At 38.9% G+C, this 25,334-nt stretch overlaps 1 protein-coding gene across 1 annotated transcript in view; it reads left to right on the top strand.

The window, feature by feature from the left end:
- Window positions 1-25,334, top strand: part of LOC5571284 (ubiquitin carboxyl-terminal hydrolase 31) — a 31,702-nt gene that overhangs the window by 3,844 nt on the left and 2,524 nt on the right. Inside the window, exons 2-5 of the mRNA XM_001653536.2 lie at window positions 12,095-12,283; window positions 12,344-12,478; window positions 12,538-12,672; window positions 21,098-23,419. Of these exons, the coding sequence (XP_001653586.2) occupies window positions 12,095-12,283; window positions 12,344-12,478; window positions 12,538-12,672; window positions 21,098-23,419 (2,781 nt within the window). The remainder of the gene's footprint in view (window positions 1-12,094; window positions 12,284-12,343; window positions 12,479-12,537; window positions 12,673-21,097; window positions 23,420-25,334) is intronic.

Genomic DNA, 25,334 nt, shown 5'->3' with positions numbered 1-25,334 from the left:
AAACATACTTAGTAAGATCTCAGACGTCCTGTAAGTTTCTAGCGAAATGCTGTGATTTTATAATTATATTCTGAATATTTCTTGCAAAATTTTGAAGCTTTTGAATAAGTATCCACCGGAATATAGAGATTGCTATTGGTAGTCCGGGAAATACTTGTGAACTTTTAAAAATCTTCAGGCATATCGCAGCGCAATTCTGAGCAATGTCTTCAAAATTCCAAGCAAGCTTTTGGGTCTTGGGCTCTTGAATTCTAGGCAAGATCCTGTCGATTTCTAGTGAGCTACTTCAGAGTTCTACCGGATATCAGTGGATTCTTAACGGACACCTGATGATTATGTATGTCATTTTGACTGTAGTAAATTATTTTTGTAAGATGTTTTACTATGCAAAGAACATAATTTTGAAGAGTCATTTTCAATTGATCGAATATTGTCAAATTTGGCAGCAGAAGCGATTAGACATTAGACCACCAACCCCGTCATTATAAAATTTGACACTTGGACTTAAAAGATACAATTTAATGTTATTTGTTCATAGACGGGGTTGGTTGTCTGATGGCTACCGCTTCTGCTTCATATGCAGAAGGTCATGGGTTCAATCCCAGGCCCGTCCCTTTCCTCGTACTTTGTAGTTGTATATCGTCTCACTTGCTTCTATCTTCCATTCTAAATATATCACACTCAAACTATTCGTTCAGAGCAAACGCTAGAACCAGAGACGGACAAGAAATCGCTTCCTACTTCCACGCGCACGCCTTTCTTACGCCTGATACATAGGCAGTCTGCTAACCACAAAAGCAAACCTCTCTGCCATGCCTTTCCCCCAATCCATACACTCCCGCATGAACTGACGTGGATGCAGTGGAATATACGGTCTACGTGGGAGTCAGTTCGATGCATCATCAATTCCTCCCCCTTCCCCTCATTGGTCTGCATTCTGACGTGGCAGGTGCCATTGTTGCCTAAAAATAGAAGATCACCAGCACTTGTACACTGAGGATGCCTGTTAGTCCCAAGCAGTCATTCGGTTGATTCCTTGTGTAAGTGCAGCTGATCTGGCGATACTGGAGTGCATCCACGGGCGGCCAATCAAGCTCAAGCTCAAGCTCACAATTTAATGTTATTTGTTCATTGAATTAGAAAAATCATTATGTTTTGTTACACCTTTTTTTGTAAATACGTTTCTAAAGAAAAGTATTGTATTTTTGTATTCTTTCACTATTTTGTGGAATTGTCCAGTTCTAGAATATAGGTCTTAATATAGTATGCTTAAATCATTTAAATTAACTCAGCAATCAATAGCGTGTGGAGCGTCTGTCACAATTAATATGTAAAGTCAATAAATTTCGAAATAAATTATTTGGAAGTCTGGCCATCATTTGGATCCTTAATGATGATGTAATAACGGCCAAATTATGTTCCTGAAATTTAAAAAATGGGTTCCGATTTTGGCACAGTTCCGTTTTTGGCAACTGAAAATTTTGATTTTGTTGCCAAAAACGGAATCCCACTGTTCTATTAATGCAGTGCGCATCGTACCCCCATGCTGTGTGTACAAAAAATCTTTCTGCTCGAAAGTTTTTTAAACTACCTAAAGCAACAAAACAGTACTTCTCATTGTTACAAAAACAGTACTTTTTTCTACTATTGATCCCTTTACGATCCTTGTTTGGACCCGTGCCTTCGATTTTTCGTTGGATCTGTTAGCGAAAGCTAGCGGTGGTAATCCTTTTTGGAAAAAAACCTCTTAGAAGGTCTCGTCTTCTTTCGTTTATGCACTAAACATGGCTGCAACTAGACCTGTGCTCCGAAATATTTTTGGTCGGCGGCGGCGTTAAAGCACTTTTGTGCCGGCGGCGTCACCGGCGTGGAGAAAAATGAATACCAAATACACCCGATTCTGTTTTTGCACGGATTTTTTTTTACACGGCCGTGCAAAAAAAGTTTCCATACATTTTTTTTCGTCAAAACCTTATTTTTGCATGAAACGTCGAGAAATGGTGTTTACAGAGCTTCAATTTACACTGAATGCCGAATTCTCCCTGACATTGCATCCGAATTTTAATGCTATGAATCTTCACTGAAAGATTACTTTGAAAAGTGATCATTAGAAAAGCCTTTCTTCAAAAAATGACGCTTCGAATCAGGCTACAATGTGTAAGATAATACCAACTCATGAGAAATCAACTCAAATTGTGCAACATTCTTGCTAGGGGCCTTCCTTAGCCGAGTGGTTAGAGCAGTGTTGATAGAATCACACTCAAAATCTCAATCAATACGCTCTCCCGTGAGAGCAAACTCATGAGAGATCTGCTTCGCAAATCTCATGCTTGAGATTTTGATGCAAAATCAACTCAATCAACTCAAACCGTAAAAAATGATTCAGTCGCAAAACCCGGCAAAAACTCGTGAAACCCGAATGTTGTTGTTACCGTTAGAAAGGATTAACATAATTTTACCAGACTAACAAGAAAGTATTGCCGTGTGTGGGTAAACTGTGGAAATACGAGACAATGAGTTAAAAAGGTGATCCAACTCATCCTTGATTTTTTGACTGCTGAGTTGCATGATTGACAACTCACGCATGAAAAATATCAAGCGTGAGTTGTGAGAAATTGAGTTTTTCACAACACTGGGTTAGAGTCCGCGGCTACAAAGCAAAGTCATGCTGAAGATGTCTGGGTTCGATTCCCGGTCGGCCCAGGATCTTTTCGTAATGGAAATTTCCTTGACTTCCCTGGACATAGAGTATCATCGTACCTGCCATACGATATACGAATGGCAACTTTGGAAGGTCGATACGTAATGTCAAAAAGAAGAAGAATATTCTTGCAACTCAACAACAATGTAGAAATCATTACGCTTTTTTTCAAACACATATTAAAAATAATACGGCCTTCAACTACACCGCAAAGCGCGCGCCCTCGAGGATGAACTCATTCTTGCGTGTTGCGACTAAAGTGTCCATAGTGACCAAAAATAGCGTCATTGTCTTTCCACCCTACATTACATTACATCTACACCACATATTGGGAACGTCCGCTCCAACACACGTAGGTATGTGCGAGGGAGAGCAGTTGATTAGACTCGCGTTTTGCTGAAATATAATTGACCTTCTTCGCTGATTGCTCCCAATCATCATCATCCAGCCGGCACAATTGAGCCCCCGGTCGAGGGGTGTGCCAATGGTGGCAAAGCTGCCACCAGGAAGCCCCAATTTAGAGTAGCTACCCCCGGGCGGCTTTCTGCCTGGGCGAGGTGTTGATCGGGTGACTTATTGTATCGTAAATCACACCTCGGGGAGATGCTGGCGAAAGAATCCACTCGCACCCAGAACGGCTCGCGTGTAGGTCTAGGTATACCAATAGTGTGTGAATGGGCGCTCGGACGACGGGTGAATTTTCGTGAAGGCCATGTGTCATGTGCGATAAGAGAATTTAGCATGCGGTGGGTTCTTTTTTTACGGTCGTTGAATCTACACTACCCGTCTGAAGTATGGGACCGAGATTCACCGAGTATTGCAATACCCCCTGAAAAGTTAAGAATCGCTTCAACAGTTACTTGCTATTTCAAGTGATTCTGAGTTTTTTGGGGTGGTGCAATGTTGAAAACAGGTGTTACAATACTCGGTGAAGCAATTTTATACTTTAAACTGAAAAAGTCCCAAATACCCTAATTTTTATTTTCGATCTAAATATCATTTTTGGTTATCTAAAATCGTTCTAAACACGTTTTGAGCAATGATTTATTTTTATTCGCAAATTTACAAATTTTGGTTTTTGATTTTTATATTTTTTATTTTTGAACATCCCTATCCTATTTTTCATTTTTTTTTAAGCCTCTTCTAGCTACTGATTTTTAGCAATAATAAAAAATCAAGTTTTTTTTTTTTGCCCTGGGCTTGGGATTATATTTTCCAGGGAGCGATGAATTTTGATAATTGATCACTGTTGTTAGTAGTTTTGATTAGATGTTGGGTGAATTTCAAAGCAATGGCAACCTTTTTATTACAAAATTTAGATTTTATCTTCTGACCTAAAAATTCTGGTTAAACTACTGTACTATGCAGTTGGGCTGCACTAGGCTATCACTCATCAAAATTACTTTCACTTCGGGAAAATATAATTTCAAACTGGCGAGAAGATTACGAACTGAGGGTGGGTTAGGAGCACAATCAGACCCTTGAATGTGCAATGTGGGGTAGTAATTGGGTCCTAAAATGTTTAATTAATTCTTGTTTTTATTTAATAATACGAAAGAGCATGTTATTGCAACTACTTTAGCAAGTTTTCCAGCTCAAATAACGGCTATAACATTTTTAAACTTCAATTTTAAAAATGGTTTCGAATATGAACCTTGACACTTGTGATCTTGTTTGACATTCACTTTTTCGACAAAAATGCCACAGGGCATATAGTTTGAACACTGGGGTTGTTCCTATCTGACATTTCGGAAGGGACACGGAAAACAAAATATACCCAACATTTGAGTTTAAACCAAAAGGTGTGACAAAATCATAAAAAAATGTTTTTTGTACTTAAACCAATGAAAATCAATTAAAAATTGAGTAAACATGTGTTTCTGCCCTAAACTTAAGCGTTTGGTACTAAAATTGAGACAGGGCTTTAGGACCCTATTGGGAATGCCATTGACGGTTTGTAATCTTCTACGAGGTTTTCGAAAACCAACAGGGCGCGTGCACCGGGTTGCGGATAGGAGCAAAGGGAGATCAATAGCATCTACCTAAAATAATAGAGCAAAAAGCCGTTCCATGATTAGGCAAGGATGGAAAAAAATCGTCTCTAGCGATCAACAACATAGAATTGGAATAATCTAAGAGGGCCATTACTCTCACAGCAGCATGATTTCAACACCTCATTACGCGCGCGTAGAGCCGATATATGAAGCATCAGATGCACTGTTTGTCGTGGGACAAAGGGTTTATCGGATATTGTTACAAGTAGCGATCAACTTGAATCATGCCGCATTCGCGCTATTATTTATCACTCAACCAAGGTCCGATTGGTTTTAGAATCACAAACAGCATATATGGAGGTAGATCATTAAGTAAAAGTGGAAAAATCCTCAAAATGATTAAACTTTTATTCGCGAACAGTTAATCGCTTGCACACGTGCAACATGATGCATTATTCGCGGAGCGTAGTTTGTTGTGATAACTTGACGACAAAAAGTTAATCGTTGTTGCTATGATCGCACGATAAAGAACAACGCGAGGCATCATGGATTTTGTCATGATCACTAGATTTCCATCCTTGTGATTAGGTAATGTTTAGCGATCTTCTATGGTGTTCTAGTACTATAAAATTCTTCACTCACTGGGAATTTTGGCCTTGATAATATCAATAGTGATAAAAACATAAAATAATACCTAATACATAATAAGTACAATGTAGCTTCAATGTAGTAATAAATGAAATAAAATCAATTTTCTATACTTGACAATGTTTTGAAGACAATCAATGAGTGAAAGAATTACCTATTAGAAAAGCCACATCAGCTAAGGCTATACATATACAAATGTTGGTCATAGGGTCATGGCGAGAATTCGGTATGTATGTCTATGACTGATTCTTATCTATAGGGGCACTAGAAGACCACGCGGACAATTTCGAAACAAACTATTTTTATACATCGGTCTTACGATCCGAAAGGCTCAGCTATGCTGCAAAGTCATTTTAAAAGCTATTCATTACTACTGTTTAATTGTTTATAATTCTAACAAAACTACATAATTAACTCATTACTAATCACTGTTCCTATATTCTCTTTTTCTCTCCTTCTTATCTGTTGCATGATTATGATCATCACTAATATAATGCATGAGCATGCACAATAAGAATAATTTCAGGATTGAAAGCAGTACATGGATACCTGGATAGAATAGCTTCGAAAAGGGTGCTCAAAATATAATATTTCTGATCAGGGAAGTATTATTATAAAGGGTATGTAATTTTTTTTCATTATTAACACTTAGATCACACAAACAAATGAACTAATAATATCAAATATTTTTATATAAATCAGCATCGTCAATCAGTGCAAAAACAGATAAAGTTTGTAAAGTTATCACCATCGATTGAATTGCGCTCTGTATAGTAATGTTCAATCAGTATCAAAATCTCCTAAAGCGTCGCATTGTGCCATCAGCAGCCCTTAGCATCACTCTCATATTGTTATTATTTTGTTGTTTATAAAATTTCTAGAAAGCGATCAGCATATTCTTTCTTACTTGTACAATGGCCGATCTATTTGGAATTTTAATAAGTCAAATCTAACTTCAAAACTCAAATTAAATTGCTTTCAGCACATTTACATTTTGCAGCATTAATCGCATTACTGTGTCAAGTCTTCTCCATTCCCTATACCCTACCCCAACCCTTCTTATCCTTTCCGATGGTGTTCAAGTGGTCCGCATAGACTATTACGGCCATTACCTATCCCTTCCCCCGGCTTTGGACTGACTTGCGCTCTCATTGATCCACCAAACGCTGCAAAATGAAAATGAAAATGAAATAATAAAAAATCAAGTTTTTACGGTACTTTTAAAAATAATAAATTTTATTTTTTCTGGATTTTTTTTTCGTGTTATTAACGGAAAAACAGGTTTGAAATTATATTAATACCACCAAGCTCTTCTTCTGCGATAAGTTGATCGTATAAAAATATAAAAGGTACGATTTTTTATATTACACGTCCAATGAACCCCAGGCATTTGAAGTTTAAATAAGAATACAATTTTGCAAACAATTTTCAAAAATACAAAAAAAAAGTTTCAAAAGTCATCAAAAACTTTTCTTATATGCGTGTTATGAGTCATTGTCACAAAAATAAAATTATTTTGATTTCCGAGCTACGAAAAAATACACAAAATTCCAAAGTGTACCCCGTCTAAAGCCGGGGTTGGGTATTAGAGGGTAAAAGGTATTACTAAAATACTCCACAGAAAAAGAAAATACTGGTATAATCATTTGAAGAACTGCAAGATGGGCCTCCGGAGGAATTGAGGAAATCCACCAAGAAATTCCCTTGCGCAAAATCTGAAGAAATTCGTACTAAAATCTCCGAATGAATTTGAAGAAAGATCAGAGATTGTTTCTAAAAAATCTAGGAAAATTCTTGTTTGGAGGTGAGTAATCCTTCCATCACAGACAAACAGACTTCACACTCTCACGATTGCAGGGCTGGTAGCGAGTCACTTTTTGGTGCTTGGTCACTTTTTTAGACCATAAGATTTGTAGTCGATTTTAGCATAACTTTTGAAACATCTTTAGGCTGAATTTTCTTGCCGAAATATTTGAAAAAATTGGCTAAAACCAATATCTAACAAACTTTTTGAATAAATTACTTGTTAACTTTCTGAAGTAATCTGCGGCTATATAAGGATTTTTGAACCTGCCTTCTGTAAAACCTCGTAAAAAACTCTTCCGAAAGATAAGCCTGAGCCGGTTAGGTTTGTCAGAAACACGTCTAGGACTTCAAAAGCGAGTTCTAATTGTGATAGAAATCATTTCAGAAATGTCATTAGAAATTCCAATAAATAAGCTATTCATGTTTCCATTGATTAACTTTTAATACTGTTTTTTCAACGACTTTGGTCAACTTTTTCCTATACAAATCCGCCTGTTTCTGGATTTCAGCACACTTTCAATCATTTATTGTTAGCTTTTCAATCTAAATATTAAAAATTAGTCTATTTCAGTAAAAATAAGAGTGTAAAATGTTAGTGAGAACAGAGTAAAAAATGAGAAGTGAAACCTCCCAAGCGCACTCTTTTTGACCATTTATGGCAATCAAGTCTGAGCCCGGATAGATAACTGTAAAGATATGGTTCAAATAACTGCAATTCTCTACGTTCTAAATTCGTCCAATATGTTGATAGAAAATATTTTTATTTCTAGTCATTTTTATGGCTAATACTTTTAGTTTTGAAGTCACTTTTTGATCATTTTGGTCACTAAAGTCACTATTATTTTGTTGTCTGACCGCTACCAGCCCTGCGATTGTCCATCGACCACCTTTTTAACGGTCGATTCGAATTTATAGTAGGTGATCAATCCACACCCCGCAGCGCTCGCATAGTTTTGTTGACGTTTACACACTACCGCCATATGTTGGCCCATCGGCCAAACACACCGATTGTAGCATTGGGCGTGCATGTTCTCTCGACTATGATTTCCATCGCGATTTGTTCTAAGTGTTACGTCTGTTTGTCTGCGCTTATTGGTTACCTGGGAAGGCTAACATTTCAAGGCATATATCTAGATAGATAACTTCAAGATAATGAATTCTTGAAAACATTTCAGACATTTTTTTTCTATAATTGCAGGGAGACTTTCCAATGGAAGTTCACGAGGAGTTGCCTTACGAATCCCTGTAGGCAATCATAGATTTATCTCTGGAGAAACTTCAGAAAAAATTCCATGGTAATTTTTTTAATGAGATCTTCTTTTTCTTCTTGGCATTAACGTCCCCACTGGGACAGACCTGCTTCTCAGCTTAGTGTTGTTATGAGCACTTCCACAGTTATTAACTAAGAGCTTTCTATGCCAAACTTGCCATTTTCGTATTCGTTTATCGTGTGGCAGGTACGATTTTACTCTATGCCCAGGGAAGTCAAGGAAATTTCCATTACAAAAAGATCCTGGACCGACCAGGATTCGAACCCAGACACCTTCAGCATGGCTTTGCTTTGGAGCCACTGATTCTAACCACTCGGCTAAGGAAGGCCCCTAATAATTTTAGTGAGATCTTCAGAAGAATTCCTGAAGTAATCTTTGGGAGGAATCCTTCCCAGAAAACTCCCATAAGGAACTCCAGAAAGGGTCTCTTAAGGATTTTTATTTAAAAACATTGTTAGAAGAATCTTTGGAAAAATTATTTGAGAAATTACGGCAGAAATCCATCGCAAAACTGGGAGGGTTCCCTTTAGAAAATTTGCTGATATGTACTTCTAAACCAATTCTTTTATGAATTCCTGCAATGTTTTCTTAAATTTTCAAGAAGAATACCTGTAATGTGGAAAATAGATCGGTTCAGGAGTAGAACCGATTGTTTTAGGAGTTCCAGACAGGATCTCTCAAATAGCCAAGAAGAATTCATGGATAAGTCCATGAACTAATAGTTGAAGAAATTTCTCAATAATTATTCAGAAAGGAATTCCTAAATAATTCTTCAGAAAATCTTCAGACTCTCAAGTTACAGTCGAAGCTCGTTATAACGACAACTTTTATAACGACAAAAGCTCTCTATAGCGACATTTTTCGGTCCCATGAAAAATATTTCAATGCTATATCTATTCTCTATAGTGACTTTTCTCTATTGCGACGGTCCCTTGCGATGTCGTTATAACGCGCTTCGACTGTATATTCAGAAATTTCAGAGGGAAATGCTGGCAAAATTTGTTATGAAGTCCTTTGAAGAAAATCTTGTATTATCCCTAGAAGCAATCTTGACGGAATCCTTACAAAGTTTCTTCGATGAATACCTGTTTATTTTTTTTTTTGTAAATTCATGGATGATATCTTGGAAGAATATCTGTAGAAATCCCTGAAGAATTTGCAGGGGTAGTTTCTGAATGAATCCGTTGAGGAATTCTTTGAAGGATCTCTTTAGGAATTCATAAAGATGTAGTTGGAAGAATTACCGGAAGTTTCAAGCAAAAATTATTAAAAGTTTTATCATTTGAAAATACCACTGTAAGAATCTCTAGTGCAATTCCTGAAGGGTTCTTTGAACATTGTTTTGCAATTTTCACGGCTAAAAAAATGATACAAACGTATGAGAAATTCCTGGATGGATTTCTTACGGAATCAATGGAAAAATACTGAACAAGCACTTGTTCTTTATTCTGCTTTCAGAGAATCCTTGCGCATAATTTCTAGGAAAAGCTTCAGGATTTCTACCAGTTATTTCTCTAGAGATTCCTTTTGGGATACTTCCTTCTACAATTCCAAGGATCCCTCCAGGAATTCCTCTAGGGATTCCAATACTCTCAGACATTACTTCAGCGTTTCTTCTTTTCAAAACTATAGCAGAAATTCTTTCAGATATTTTTCCACCGTATTCAAATCCTCTGAGCAGAGTTTTGTTTGCATAGAAATGCGTATAGCCAGGAAACGCTACACAAATGTTTGAGATTCCTCATGAAGTTCTTTTGGAAAATTTCCCAGCATTTTATTCAAGGGTTAATCCTGTATTTTTTCCTAATTTTACTCGAGTAATTTCTCAAGTAAAATGGGTTCTTCAAAGTGGCACAAACTCTTGATCCTACATTAATTCCAGTTATTCCTCCGATCAATCATACACAGATTTTTCGGGGGTTCCGACAGATTTATTCGAAAAATTCTTTCGGAAAATCTTGCTGGATATTATCCAGAGATTCGACCATGTTTTTTTCAATAATTATCTTGAAATTTATGCATGGAATCCTCCAAACCTTTCACAAGAGTCCAAGAGGTCTTGTAGGAGTTCACCAAGGGCTACTTTAGAATTTAAAGAAGTTTCATCTAAAAGGTTACTCTAGGATTTCGTTTAGAAATATCTTTCTTATTTCAGAAGGGTTTCCTTGACATTTCTCTAGGCACATACCTGGAAAAAATCTTTGAAGGCTTTCTTAAATTGCTCCAATTTTTTCCAAACATTATTCCCAGAAATTTATAAGAAACCCTTCCATCAATTCCTCAATGAATTCGTCATTAAGTTCTCCAGAAATTGCTCCAATATTTCATCCATAAATTACTCCTGTAGTTCTTCCCAATTCTCCAATTTTCGAGTATTTTTCAAGTAAAATCACCATTGATGCTAAAGTTTATTTGAAGTTTCACACCATCATATACTATAGCAATTATTCCTACCATTTCTAAACAGGTTTCTTCAGGGATTCTGTTCAATATTTTTTTAGAAATGCCTCCAAAATAACCTACAGGAATTCATCCAGGGATATAATATACATTTTTTTTCAATAAATATCTCTGTATGATACACTTCATCTGTTTACCGGTCAGCATGAATACGACACCAACTCCATCTTTGATTTCGGAATTATCAAAAGCAGTTTTTCGTTCAAAATCAAGAAATTCTACAGGAAAATGTGATCACTGTATTCTGTTCACCAACCGAAACACAGTGAACACATTTTCATCGAATATTTTCTGGTTTTGAACAGAAAAACTGCTTTTGAAGTTTCGATGATGACGATGATTACGATGACCGAGCGTTGATCGTTAAGGGGACACGGGACACGCTATGTCTAAACCAGACGATTATAAAAATCGAATGTACATCGGATTTTTCCTCGCTAGAGATCAGTATTTGATCCATATTTTCATAATCGGAAGGTTTTAAAATATTCTATCGGTGAAATTTTGATTTTTTACACTTTTCAGCTATTTTTCATACTAAAACCCATGAAAACCTCGTTTTTCGGCGCATTTCAGCCCATACAAAATGTATGGAAAAAATTTCACCGATAGAATATTTTAAAACTTTCCGATTATGAAAATATGGATCAAATACTGATATCTAGCGAGAAAAAATCCGATGTACATTCGATTCTTATAATCGTCTGGTTCAGACATAGCGTGCGGGAGACCGTGTTATTTTCCCTGTCTTTTGTCTCACTCTAACAATTATCATCAAAACTTTGTGGAAGCAAATCTCGAGTTTTAGTAAACCGATGGAGCTGAAAATGTATCGGGTTGTGCACTACATATATAGAATCATAGTGATACATTTTTCGCATCGATATTTGGAGTGGTTCTTGAGATTTGCTTCTTGAAATGGATAGGGTGATTATGATGACGTCCCGTGCGGCCTTAAGTTTTTCTTTCGTTTACATCGTGTAGTGGTATTCATTCTTCTAGTCCCTACAGGAATCTATGGGTGAAAACGGTCATATTAATATAAACCATTCAGTCCATCGTGCCACACCTCAGGAATGCACTGGTACATTCCACTCAAACTATAACTATTGCCACCCCACCCTTATCTTTGATCATACGGGAGCAAGCATTACATAGAGTTGTTGTGACCCCACTAACATCAATCTAACTTTCTCCCTCGTTCTAAAATCCAGGGCAACCAAAAGGGCGCTGATCGTGTTCCACCGCCACCGCCGGCCAATGGGTTCGTTTGGCCACCGGACACGGTACCGGGTGTGATCGGCCTGCGGAACCACGGCAACACCTGTTTCATGAATGCCGTCCTCCAGTGCCTCAGCCATACCGACATCCTGGCTGAGTACTTCGTTCTAGATCAATACAAGGTTTGTTTTGCGTTGTTCATAGTCAAGTTGGTATTGATTTGTTTCTCTTCTTTTTCACAGGCGGATCTAAAACGACGTAACAAGATCAATGCGAAAAAGTTTGGAACCAAGGGTGAGCTGACGGAACAGTTGGCGCTGGTGCTAAAATCTCTCTGGACGTGCAAGGATGCCCCCGAATATAGTTCTAGTTTTAAGGTATTAAAAGTATACATTTTGATGGAAGATTTTAAACTAACTTTCTGTTTGAATTGTAGGCCGTGGTTGACCGATACGGAAGTCAATTTCGGAGCTCGACGCAACATGATGCGCAGGAGTTCCTCTTCTGGTTGCTAGACAAGGTGCACGAGGATCTAAACACCGCCACCAAGCGGAAATACAAAGCGATCAAGGTATGTAATGTAGGGGCCCAGCAGACGAGACTGTAGTTATTTACCACGGTTCATTATCATTTTCCGGTTGTTTGCCTAACGAATTTTTGGGAACGTGCTATCCGTCCTCCGAGCTGCAAGCAGCGTCCGTAATGGCAAGTCAGGCATAAAGTTGGTGCTTCTCCATTATTTAAGTAATCATTCGAAAGTTAACGCCGGGGTGTTAATATAAGGTGTTTTTTTTTCTTCAAGCATGGACTTAGAGGATTGTTTAGGGGTGTAGGTAGCCGCGGTATTCCATGACGTCCCGGCACAGTGTTGGGTACTAACTAGTTAGAGCTGGATTTGTCTCAGCAGCGAAACTATTTGCGCTATTATCCGTCCTAAATGCAGCGCGGCGAGGGACTGTCAAATCAGCTCAATTGATTCTTTCCCCAGCCGCAGCCCCTTTTGCGATCGACGACACTCGGTGAGATCGCCAATTGACCCCGACCGGCCTCCGGTTATTGCGTGCTTCTTGACTGGTACGATGTGGGAACTACACTTTCAGTGGAATGTCGAGGGCATTTGGCTTTATAGATTTGTAGTATCAATAGGGTCTACCGTTCCATTATTTCGATATGATTTCATTTTCATCCTTCTAGATTAATGGAACATTATTTCCATTCGGGTTTGAAGATAAAAATCTCCTACCATCTGTGTACCAAGTTCCGATTATGTTTTCTAGCACACCACTCACACATCAAAAAGATAAAACTCAACAAAATAAATTTGCTAACTATCGCCGCTAACTTCAATACGCTAGATCTCAGTTATTGGAATGACTTTTATATATCACTTCTGAAGTCAAATATAACTAGTATCCAAATACTAACTAGTTGATAAACATATATTTGTTTTTTTGTTTTGTTTTCTTTCCAAAAGTTCAAAATTATTAACCATTTAATTGAAGTGAAATTGTTGACAAAAATATATATTGTTTATCTTGAAATTCAGAAAACTTACCCAAAAAACTGCCTTTGGCGATCATTTTCACTGCCCATGGTATGGGCAATGATTTGTTTATTTGAACAATCATCGATCATCTAGTCTCGCATGGTGATACGCCCTACACTTACTTATAAGCTATGTTGAAATATAAGACATTTTTTTTTTACTTATCTCGTTTATTTGGCAGGCTCGGGCGCCGTATGGTATAACAGAGCCGAAATCTTTTCTTTTTGTTTACATTATATACATTTTGAAATTTGTATTTATTTTAAAAACTATGTTAGTTTGGGGAAGTTTTAAGGTTAGGGAATACATTTGTACATCAGGAAAGGAAAGGATTTTTCGGGATATCTTAAGCTACATAGACTACTATGCTGATGAAGCTTGAAGAGACAGGATGTCCAGATCTGTAACGAATCTAACAAAAACGGTTTTTGGGAGACACGACGAGAAGAGGACAATTTGAAGAGGAAAAAGAAAGACAGGGAACGAACGACAATCAAACTCGGACATTGATACGCTTCAAAAACAGATAGATAAAATTCATATATTCTAAATCAAGGCCCGCCAACACCTCCCTGACAGGTTTCTGCTGTTTTCCTCGGATCCGGAGAGTTTCAGTCAGTTCAGATCTGATGCCACGATGTTCACTGCATCCCCACACAACATGTTCGATATCCTGGTAAGCCACGCCGCAAACACAGAGATTGCTTTCTGAGAGCCCAATACGGTGGGTATGCGCGCTTAACGAATAGTGATTGGACATAAGCCGACACATGACACGAATTAAATCACGACTCATGCCCAACCCCTTAAACCATGGTTTTTTCGACACCTGTGGAAATATGGAATGCAGCCATATCTACCCATTTCTCCATCTCTCCATTTCTGTTGCCAGCTGATCAAGGTCTCCCGACGGGCCAATGCAAAAAATTCATCGAAGGCGATTTGACGCTCGTAAACATCGCCTTCTTTAGCGCCTACCTTAGCCAGAAAGTCCGCTTTCTCATTGCCCGGAATGGAGCAATGGGAAGGGACCCAAGCTAAGGTAATAGTGTAAAAGCGATTTGACAAAGCACTCAATGCTTGGCGTATTTCATTCAGGAAGTACGCTGAGTGCTTCACCGGCTTCATTGACTGAACAGCCTCCAGAGAACTTAGACAGTCGGAAAAAATGAAGAAGTGCTCGGGTGGGAGAGAACTGATGTACTCTAAGGCGTAATGTATAGCTGCTAGCTCAGCAACATATACAGAACATGGCTTTTGAAGCATGAAGAAGGCGCTATGAAAAACGTTGTAAACACCGAAACCAGTGATATCATCCATTTTTGACCCATCAGTGAAGAACTGCCGGTATTCGCTGATATGCCCGAATTTACTTGCAAACATGGGAGGGATAAACTTTGAACGAAAGTGATCTGGAATACCATGGATATCTTGCTTCATGGACAAATCAAATACTACAGAGGAACCGTCGAAGTCTAGGAAGTTATCACGATTGGTGTTAACCGAAGATGGACTAACCTCCAGCGTCATGTACCAGTAGTACACACTCATGAAACGAGTTTGAGGGTTATGTTCAAGCAGCTTTTCGTAGTTTTCAATAACCAATGGATTGAGAACCTCACAACGGATGAGGAACCTGAGTGTTAACTCCGCGAAACGATCTGTCAGGGGCTGTACTCCTGCAAGTACCTCTAAACTCATTGTGTGAGTCGAGTTCATGCAAGCTAGCGCGATGCGAAGACAACGGTACTGAATCCTCTGTATCTTCAGCATATGTGTTTTCGCCGCGGATTGAAAACAAACGCTACCGTACTCCAAGACCGACAAGATGGTCGTTTGGTACAGCTTGATCAGATCTTCCGGATGGGCTCCCCACCATGTTCCGGTTATAGTTCGCATGAAGTTGATTCGTTTTTGGCATTTATGTGTCAGATACGCAATGTGTTTCCCCCAGGTGCATTTGGCGTCGAACCAGACCCCGAGATATTTAGAAGACAAGCTATGAGTGATTGTTTTACCCATGAGTGTAAGCGGAAACTTGGCAGGTTTGTGTTTCTTTGAAAAGACAACCATCTCAGTTTTCTCCGCAGAGAATTCGATACCCAGCTTTAAGGCCCAAGTAGACAAATTGTCCAGAGTATCTTGTAAGGGTCCTTATAGTTCGGCTGCTGTTGGTCCTGTGACAGAAACAACACAGTCGTCTGCAAGCTGTCTTAACGAGCAATTTTCCATGAGACAGTCATCAATGTCTCTCACATAAAAATTATAAAGAAGGGGGCTCAGACATGAGCCCTGTGGTAGACCCATGTAGCTAATTCGTGAAACTGACAAGTTGCCATGAGTAAAACTCATATGCTTCTCGGACAACAAATTGTACAAAAAAATTGTTCAAAATTGATGAAAGGCCACTTGCGTGGAGTTTATCTGAAAGAACATCAACACAAACTGAGTCCAAAGCACCCTTAATATCCAAAAACACTGAACCCATCTGTTCCTTTTGGGCAAAGGCAAGTTGAATTTCTGAAGAAAGCAGCGCAAGACAGTCGTTCGTTCCTTTGGCTCTGCGAAAACCAAACTGCATATCTGACAGCATGCCATTCGATTCAACCCATTTATCCAGTCGAAAGAGAATCATCTTCTCTAACAACTTGCGAACACACGACAACATCGCAATTGGACGGTACGAATTATAGTTCGACGCGGGTTTCCCGGGTTTTTGGATGGCTATTACTCTCACCTGCCTCCAGTCATCCGGAACAATGTTACACTCCAGAAAGTGATTAAACAAGTTCAATAGGCGCCTCTTTGCGACGTCAGGTAGACCCTTAAGCAAATTGAACTTGATTCGATCCATTCCTGGAGCGGAATTGTTACATGAAAGGAGAGCAAATGAGAATTCAACCATCGAAAATGGTCTATCCATGGCGTCCCTATCCACCGGAATATCTCGTCGCACGCGATCAACAGGAACGGAATCCGGACAAACTTTCTTAGCGAAATCGATAATCCACCGAGGAGAGCTCTCTCGATCTTCATTAACCAACGATGTATTACGCATTCTTCTTCCGACGGTCCAAAGCGTTCTCAACGAGGTCTCACGTGATAATCCTTCCACAAAATGACGCCAATAACCGCTCTTCTTCGCTTTGACCAAGCTTTTAAACTTGCGTTCAAGTGAAGAATAGCGCTCATAGTTGTCAATTGAACCATGTTTCCGAAAGTATTTAAACGCGGCGGATTTCTCGCGATAGAGTTCCTTACACTCGTCATCCCACCACGGATTGGGAGGCTTCTTACGAACCGACGGACCTGGCACAGGACGGCGTTGTGCTTGAAGCGCGCTGTTGAGAATCAACTCGGATAAAAATCGATACTCTTCCAACGGAGGAAGTACTTCTACCGCTTGTTCTCCATCAATTATAGTTTCCGTGTACTTTCCCCAGTCAATGTGTTTCGTGAGGTCGTAGGCGAGATCGATGGATGAAGACTGTTGTGTTCCATTGGAAATTGTAACTACGATCGGCAAGTGATCGCTACCATGGGGATCCTGGATTACCCTCCATGAACAATCCAGCGATAACGAGCTTGAACATATTGAGAGGTCTAAACGGCTATCCCTAGGACTTCCATCTTGAGCTGGAGGTGCCACTCGTGTAACTTCCCCAGTGTTGAGAATTGTCATATTGAAGTCGTCGCAGAGGTCATATATCAATGATCAAGGCTGGTAGCGAGTCACTTTTTAGTGACTTGGTCACTTTTTTGAGACCAGTCACTTTAAAGTCTCTTTTTTGAAGCCATTTCAACTAAAGTCACTTTTTTCGTCAAAAAGTCACTTTTTTCAACTATTTTGAGCTAATTTTTCGGGAGAAAATTTTGAATCGGCCTTCTTAATTTAGGTTAAGTTTTAAGTTAGCAGGGTGTCTACTACCTACAAAATCCTGGAAAACCTGGAATTATCAGGGAATTTTATTCAACCTGGAAAAAACCTGGAATTATCAGAGGATTTCGGCTATACGCAGGAAAAAACCTCGAACCAGTCAATTCACTTTAAATTATTTTTAATATTTCGAATAACTTGTTTAAATAAGGAAGTAGGACTTAGGATTGCTAAAATGGGAAAGGCAAATACGATTCCCAGTTCTAGTTGGGTATCTTTCATGAGCATATGAATTAAAATAATATTTGTAGGAAAAGATTAAAGCTAGTTTAAATAGTATATTTTCAGGTAAGCAGATCTTCTTAAAGGCTTGGATACTATTTCAATGCATATCTCTAAAAAGTGTTTATTTTTAGTTAAGGTCTCTAAGGGCATTATAATCCATATGGTATCTAAAGTCACTTTTTTGCCAGAACCCTCTCTTTCCCATGGTAGCTCCAGAGCTCAATTATTTTTGACGAACTTGAGGCAAACCGAACCAGAGGAATACTATGCATTAGTTTCTACAGTCAACTCTCACTAACTCGATATTGAAGGGGCAATCGAGTAAGGGAGGTATCGAATTATGGAACACATAACCAGTGCAAATGCGATCCGAAGGACCATCGCAGTAGCCATGAAAACCTACTTTTACTGTGGTTTTCTAACTCGATATCGAGATACGAAATATCGAGTAAGGGAGAGTTAACAGTAGATTATGATTCTATACTTATCAAATTAATTAAAATGTCAACTAACTTTTTGAATAGTAAAACTATTGGTAAGCAATCAGTTTTCTATTGTAAAACAACCAACAAATTTTAAACTGATTTTGAAAAAAGTAGACCCCTTGAAATATTGTTTTTGAATTACCTTTTATAAAAACGCTTTTTCATAAAGAAACTGTCAATTAAAGTCGTCGGAAATAGATGGTTAATCTGCTTGCAATGAATTCTGGTGCAACATTCTAGAGGCTCCAGAGAAACCTTCAGAGACTATTACGTAACTATTTATCCAGAGATTCCTTCTGGAATAGTTTCAAGAACTCCACTAGGAATGCCACCAGCAAATTTTCAATAGAAGCTCAGAGGAATTTCTTCTCAATTTTATACTAAAAATTTTAGAGCATTCACACGCTACTACCTCCAGTAATTTTCACAGAGATTACTCTGAAGAAAAAATCTCAGTATTTCCTCCAGATCACTGATTCTTTCACAGATTTCTTCAATCGCTACTTCTTCCCACATGCCCTACAGAAGATTTTACTTAAAGGTTTATTATAGAGTTTTCAAAAAAAAAAATCGACATTTTTACAAGAAACCCTACAATAATTCCTACGCATTTTTCATTTAATCCAGGCCTTTTTATAAGGATTCTCTCAAAAATTCATCCATAATTACTCTCCGGAATTTCTCAAAACTTACTTAAGGTATTATTGGATAAAATCTTTTCCAAGAATTGCTCGATGAATTGCATCTGGGATTCTTCATTAGATTCCTCTAGAAATTTGTCCAGCATTTCTTCAAAATATTATTACTGCGGCTCAAACACTTCACTGATATTTTTTCAAATAAAAATTTCATTCAAGGTTCCACACTAGTTAATACTACAGCAATTATTACAGTTGTTGCTCCGACCATTGATGAATTAATATGCTTTTATTATCATAGCAATTTATCAAGAAATATATTTATCAAGAATTCGAGAGATCTTTCAGTTATCCTTGTAGGTATTCACCATTATAACTCACACAAGTTTCACCAGAAATTACACTTGGATTTTTTAGAAATCCCTCGTAAATTTTTCAAAATTTCTCATAAAAAACATGATTTTTTTAATTTTATTTGTTTTTTCGTTCGTGGTTTTTGCTTTAAAAAACAGATTGAATACATGAAGGTATATAATTTACGGCAAAACTAAAAATTACTTGTCGTAATTTTACGAGGAAGTCTTAGAATGTGAAAACCTTCCATTAAACTTACTGATGGAAAATTTCTTCCTTAGTCGGCGTTTAAAGGATGTGATTTAAGCAGTATTCCAATCAAATTCGATCTTCTGTCATCATTTTTTATTTGAAATATCGATTAATGCATAAAAATATTGACCTTATTAGGTAAAAGAGCTGGAGTTTAAATGAAAATGTGAAATGACAAAAATTTTAATTTTACAAATGTTCCAAATTCTTATTAAAATTTTCAATATAAAATACTTCGGTAATATAAAAGACACAACATATTGAAAATAGTGAAAATCTACTAAAAAGGATTATTTACGTAAATATAAACTACCCTGTTTGAAAAAATTCTAGGCGATATTTTGTAAATTTGGAAGCACAAGAAAAATGTCCAAATATGGTACTCAACTAGACCTACTACCTGCAGAAGATCATATGGAATATGCCCTATCATGATTGATATTGATCGTAAAACAGTATACAAGAATTGAAATAAAATAGATTACGGCTTGCTTTCAAGTCACTTTTAGTCACTTTTTCGAGAATAGAAAGTCACTTTTTAGTCACTTATTTCTCAAATTTGGTCACTAAAATAACTTTTTTCGATACCAATACTTGCTACCAGCCCTGTATATCAACGTTGATCTGTGGTCGTCATACAGTTCCCCCCAGCCTGTTCCGTGGGAGTTGAAATCCCCAATGAACAATCGTGGTTCAGGCATAACTGAGCAGATGTGAGAGAGATCTCTGCGAGATATCGCAGATCTCGGAGGAAGATATATGGAGGCGACACTGAGGCTTTTGCCTCGGATAGTCACCTGACATGCAACGACTTCAATGCCTGACATCGGCGGCAGATCGACTCTGTAGAACGAGTGATGCTTTTTGATCCCCAAAAGCACTCCTCCATATGAGTCGGATCGATCCAGGCGAATAATATTAAACTCATGGAAAGGAAGGGTCACATCAAGTGTTAGCCATGTTTCTGATAATGCAAAAACATCACACTGTAAATTACTAACTAAAAATTTAAAACTATCTAATTTAGGCATAATACTACGACAGTTCCAGTGTAGAACAGAAATCATATCTTCGACCTCTGTGGATAATTTATCCATCAAAAGATATGATCGTTGCAAGGAGGGGCATTCTAGGGAATTCCTAGAAGAGTCTTTGGAATGATTTCTGAAGGTATCATTACATAGAGAAATTCCTGCTTACATTCTTGAACAAAAATCTAGAATGAACTGTAATCTTATCATAAGATTCTTATGTATTTTGTGTAATTTCTGTAGGTATTGTGAGAAAAATCTTAAACGAAAACTATGATGAATTGCTAAAGTAGGCACTCAATTAATCGAATCTTTCCAGGATAACACTTGTGAATGTTGCCTGACTCCCAAATCCTCATCCCTCTACTGTCGTTTTGTCTTTCGGTATGCCAAATAGTTAGCTCCCACAGTGATAAACGAATTTTTTATCGATATAATTTAAGTTTTGAACAGAAAAACTTATTATTAAATTTGATAATGATGATGAATTGGTTCTTAAACCTGACATCCTTTTCTTCTCATCCACAGAACAACTACGGCCGCTCGGACGAAGTGATCGCCGCCGAAACGCTAGCCAACCACATCCGGTGCAACAGCTCGTTCGTGCAGGCCGTCTTTCAAGCCCAGTTCCGGTCTTCGCTAACCTGCCCCCGGTGCCATAAGCAGAGCAATACCTTCGACCCGTTCCACTGCATTTCGGTTCAGTTGCCGCAGCTGACTCTGCAGCCGGTGTTTGTGCGAGTGATCTACGCCTCGCAGCAACCGAAACAGGTTCAGCTGGGGCTGGGGGTTCCGCATGGGTCCCCAGTGATGGTGCTGAGGGAACAACTGCACGCCGACACGGGGATCGCCGTCGACCGGATGATACTGGCCGAGGTGTGCGAGGGGGGCTTCAGTCGGGTGTACTGTGATTCGCATTTGGTGTCATCGATTGGGGACGATGGCTCGGTGTACTGTATCGAAAGTCCACCGGTGGCAGAGGGCATGACGCAAATAGTGCTGTGTATTACCAATGGGCGAAGGGACGTCGGAAGTGGCGAAGTTCGACGGTTTGGAACTCCATTCTGTATAGTGGTTAATAGGGATGTTTCGTATGTGGAGTTGCAGAAGTTGCTGTTGAAGGAGATGTCGAGTATTCTCAAATCGGAAGTGTTTGCGTTCAGTATTCCTATGCAGGAGATGTTCAAAATGCGGTTGCAGGATCCGTCATGTGACGCGGACACTTACTTGGAATCGAATGTAGAGCACCCGTTGTTTACGGAGATGATAGATTTGGCGTTGTCGGTGCTACCAACCGATGCCGGTCCAGCACATGTGAAACTGCTGATTGAGTGGACTAATCCAGAGCGATTCTTCAGTGATATGACGGATCCTTTTGTGGAACATGAAAGCGTCAGTCAGATGAAAGAGAAGATTCCGGGCAGTTCGTCGCTGACGCTGGAACAGTGCCTAGAACATTACACTAAAGCGGAAACACTTAGCGCAGAAGATGCCTGGAGGTGTCCTCATTGCCAGAAATATCTGCCTGTGGTGAAAACGCTAGGGCTATGGTCACTGCCGGACATAATGGTGATCCATTTCAAACGATTCCGACAGCAACAATTGCGCGGACCTCAGGCTGCCAAATTGACCACATTGGTAAAGTTTCCACTAACCGGCTTCGATATGTCACCCCATTTGGCGAGAGATTCGAATGCTGAAGCGTCCTCCGTCAGCAACGGAACGGAAGACAATTGGAGTCCTTGGCGAAAAACTACCAATCGATATACAAAACATTCCTCAAACCACTACAATCAAAACTCGCTACCGATGGACAATCGTTATGACCTTTATGCGGTCTGTTACCACCAGGGCGACACTTTGGAAACTGGCCACTACACTGCTGCATGCAAGAATCCTTACGACCATCAGTGGTACAAATTTGATGACCAACGCGTGGCACAAGTTCCCAATGAACGCATCCAAGAAGAAATCGTTAACAATGAGGCTTACATACTGTTCTACCAAAGACGAAAAATCGATGGATCGGAATGCTCGGGAACGAGTTCGAGTTCTGGAAACGATCATTGGGTGTCGAGAATATCCGCAGCTCCGCTGGGTATTACTCATGAACCGAAGCCAAAGGTAGATCCGCCGAAACCGGCTCCTGCCGCTACTCTTACTGCAACTACAACGTCTATTACTGCTAAATCGGAAGTGCAGGCGATTCCGATAAAAGCCGAAATCGAAGAAACCGCCACCATACATTCCGAGAGTGAAAGTGAAACGAGTGATAACAAGATGCCTAAAGAGACCAGTGTTGAGTTTGAAAAAGTTCAAACAACCGTTGTGCAAGCTGAAGTAGAAACTCAGAACACCGACAGTCATGAGATTGAGGAGCCTTCGGAAAAGCCGCCCTCCGTCACCGAGGAATCGGTTAAATCTCTCATTGAGGAGGAAACGTCTGAAGGAGACACCTCAAAAGAAGGCTCCATTAAAACTCTTACCGATGAGCCTTCATCGCCAGAACTGCGAAAATCCACAGAGCCAACGACCTCGGAGCATTCGGACGATACAAGCGACAGTACGACCAAATCGCCCGATTCGAGCAGTCGCTTCTCGTTGCCAACGTCGCACTCGCATTTTCCGGAGATTCTCTGGGGTCACCACCATCATCGACCGTCATCATTTACGGCGTACAAATCCAGCTACGAGCCGGATGCGGTTTCGATGATGAGGGGGGCCAACACGTGCAGCAAGGATACGTTGCTGTTTATCGATCAGCAATCGCATGCGGCAGGGCTGGACCGAGTCATGATGGACGACGAGGACGATTCGGACGACATGATGAGTAACAGTCGGGCGCTATGGGTGAGTAAATATCATGAAAAACAAAATCTCAATGATAGGGCTGGTACCAGGTCTCTTTCTAAAGACTTGATCGCTATTTCAACGCAATTCTTCAGTGTCTATTTTTATGGAAAAATTCTAAAGAGTTCAAATAAGACTTCAGAGAGTTTTACGCGATTATTTTACAAGTTCATCAGGATTGTTTTCTCTTCTTGCTCTTCTTCTTCTTGGCATTACGTCTTCACTGGGACAGGGCCTGCTTCTCAGCTGTTCTTGTTCTTATGAGCACTTCCACAGTTAAAACTGAGTGCTTTCTTTGCCAAAGTTGTCATTTTCGCATTCCTATATTGTGTGACAGGTACGACGATATTTCATGCCCAGGGAAGTCAAGGAAATTTCCATTACGGACGCTCTTTCCATATGGAATGCTCCAGTAGTTATTTTACACCATGTTTCAAAGATTCCTACAGAAAATCATCCAAGAAAGTCCTTAAAAGTTTATTGGAAAGTTTTTGAAATAATTCAAATAGGGAAACCCTACAAGGATTCCTCCAGATGTTCCTACATCGATTCTTCTAGTCCTACATCGATTCTTTTTCATATGGATTCCTTCAAGAATACGAAAAGACCGTGGTTTTTTTATTCAGTTCCATGTTCCTGTGGGACGACCGATGAAATCAACACCAATCGTGTTCGGTTCGCGTTGTGCGAGTGCGAAAAGCTTCATGTTCAGCCGAGGATGAATTGCCAACTGGTGAGCTCGTTTCATGCCTATGATAACTCATTTTTATCGCCTTATCCCTTCCCCCGTTTCCCTTCCTAACTGACTGTAAGGAATTGACCGATGCCGTTATTGATCAATGATATGAGAGCTTCTTAAATTGCACTACGAGAATAAGCGAAAAATCCCATCCCTTATTCATTTGGATCGAAGTGCAATTCTCACCAGTTCCGATCAATCACGAAGTAGCAACCATTAACATGCACAGTCAGTCTATGCTATGCTATGCATATGGATTCTTCCAAGAATACATCCACGGTTCCTCCTAGGAATTGTTCAAAATATTCCTCCAGGGATCTTCCAGGAGGTCTATTAAAAATTCTTCAATAAATTCAACCAAAAAATCTTGATGAATCCAGAAATGTCGGTAAATCTATGTCCAAAATTGCATTCAGGGATTACTCCTGCAGTTCTTTCAGACATTTCTCAATTTAAATAAATAAATAAATAAATAAAATAAAGTTTCGCTAAGCAATTTTCTTTTCTCTATTTCAACACAAATTTATTCAGGTATTCCGTCCGATGCTTTCAAGGAATTCTTCAAAAAATCCTGCTGGTTTTTGTCCAGGGAATCGATTGTTTCGTATTTTTTAATTATTATCTCAGAAATTTATCTAGAAAATTAACTAAAGCTTAATTAGAAATATGAGAGTCGTTCCAGAGATCCTTGCAGGAGTTTCTACATATCTTTCATTAGAGATTACCTTGAGAAATATCTATCCCCACATTTTTTTTTATTTTGTTCCATAATTCTAATCATTCTAAATTCCCTCGGCAAAATTTGGAAAAAAAATCTTTGAAAACTTCTTTATGAAACTAGAAGAACTTCCAAAAGAAACGTAGGAGGAATCTGTAAAGTATTTGAGAAATTTGTGATTGACATTGATTAGTGATTGTTCATCAATAGATTTATCATTGGATCACTTATTTCTGTACTAAGTGAGATAAATGAGCGTATTTTTTTCTAGTCATTATTGATCCGTATTCCGATCCGACGATTCCGTCGGTATTTGTTTAAAATTGGCAAATCACCTTAATCTGCTTTCTTCAATAGGTTATTTGATTTGATCGGCATTCGTGAGCTAAATTTGGAAAAAATACATTTGAGCCCGTTTAACAAAAAGGAATAGTACTCAAATTTTCAAGGCGAAAAAG

Source organism: Aedes aegypti, chromosome 2 (genome assembly GCF_002204515.2).
Source record: "Aedes aegypti strain LVP_AGWG chromosome 2, AaegL5.0 Primary Assembly, whole genome shotgun sequence".
Taxonomy (NCBI): domain Eukaryota; kingdom Metazoa; phylum Arthropoda; class Insecta; order Diptera; family Culicidae; genus Aedes; species Aedes aegypti.
Note: the sequence above shows the minus strand (reverse complement) of the source record. Positions and strands in the feature narration are given on the sequence as shown.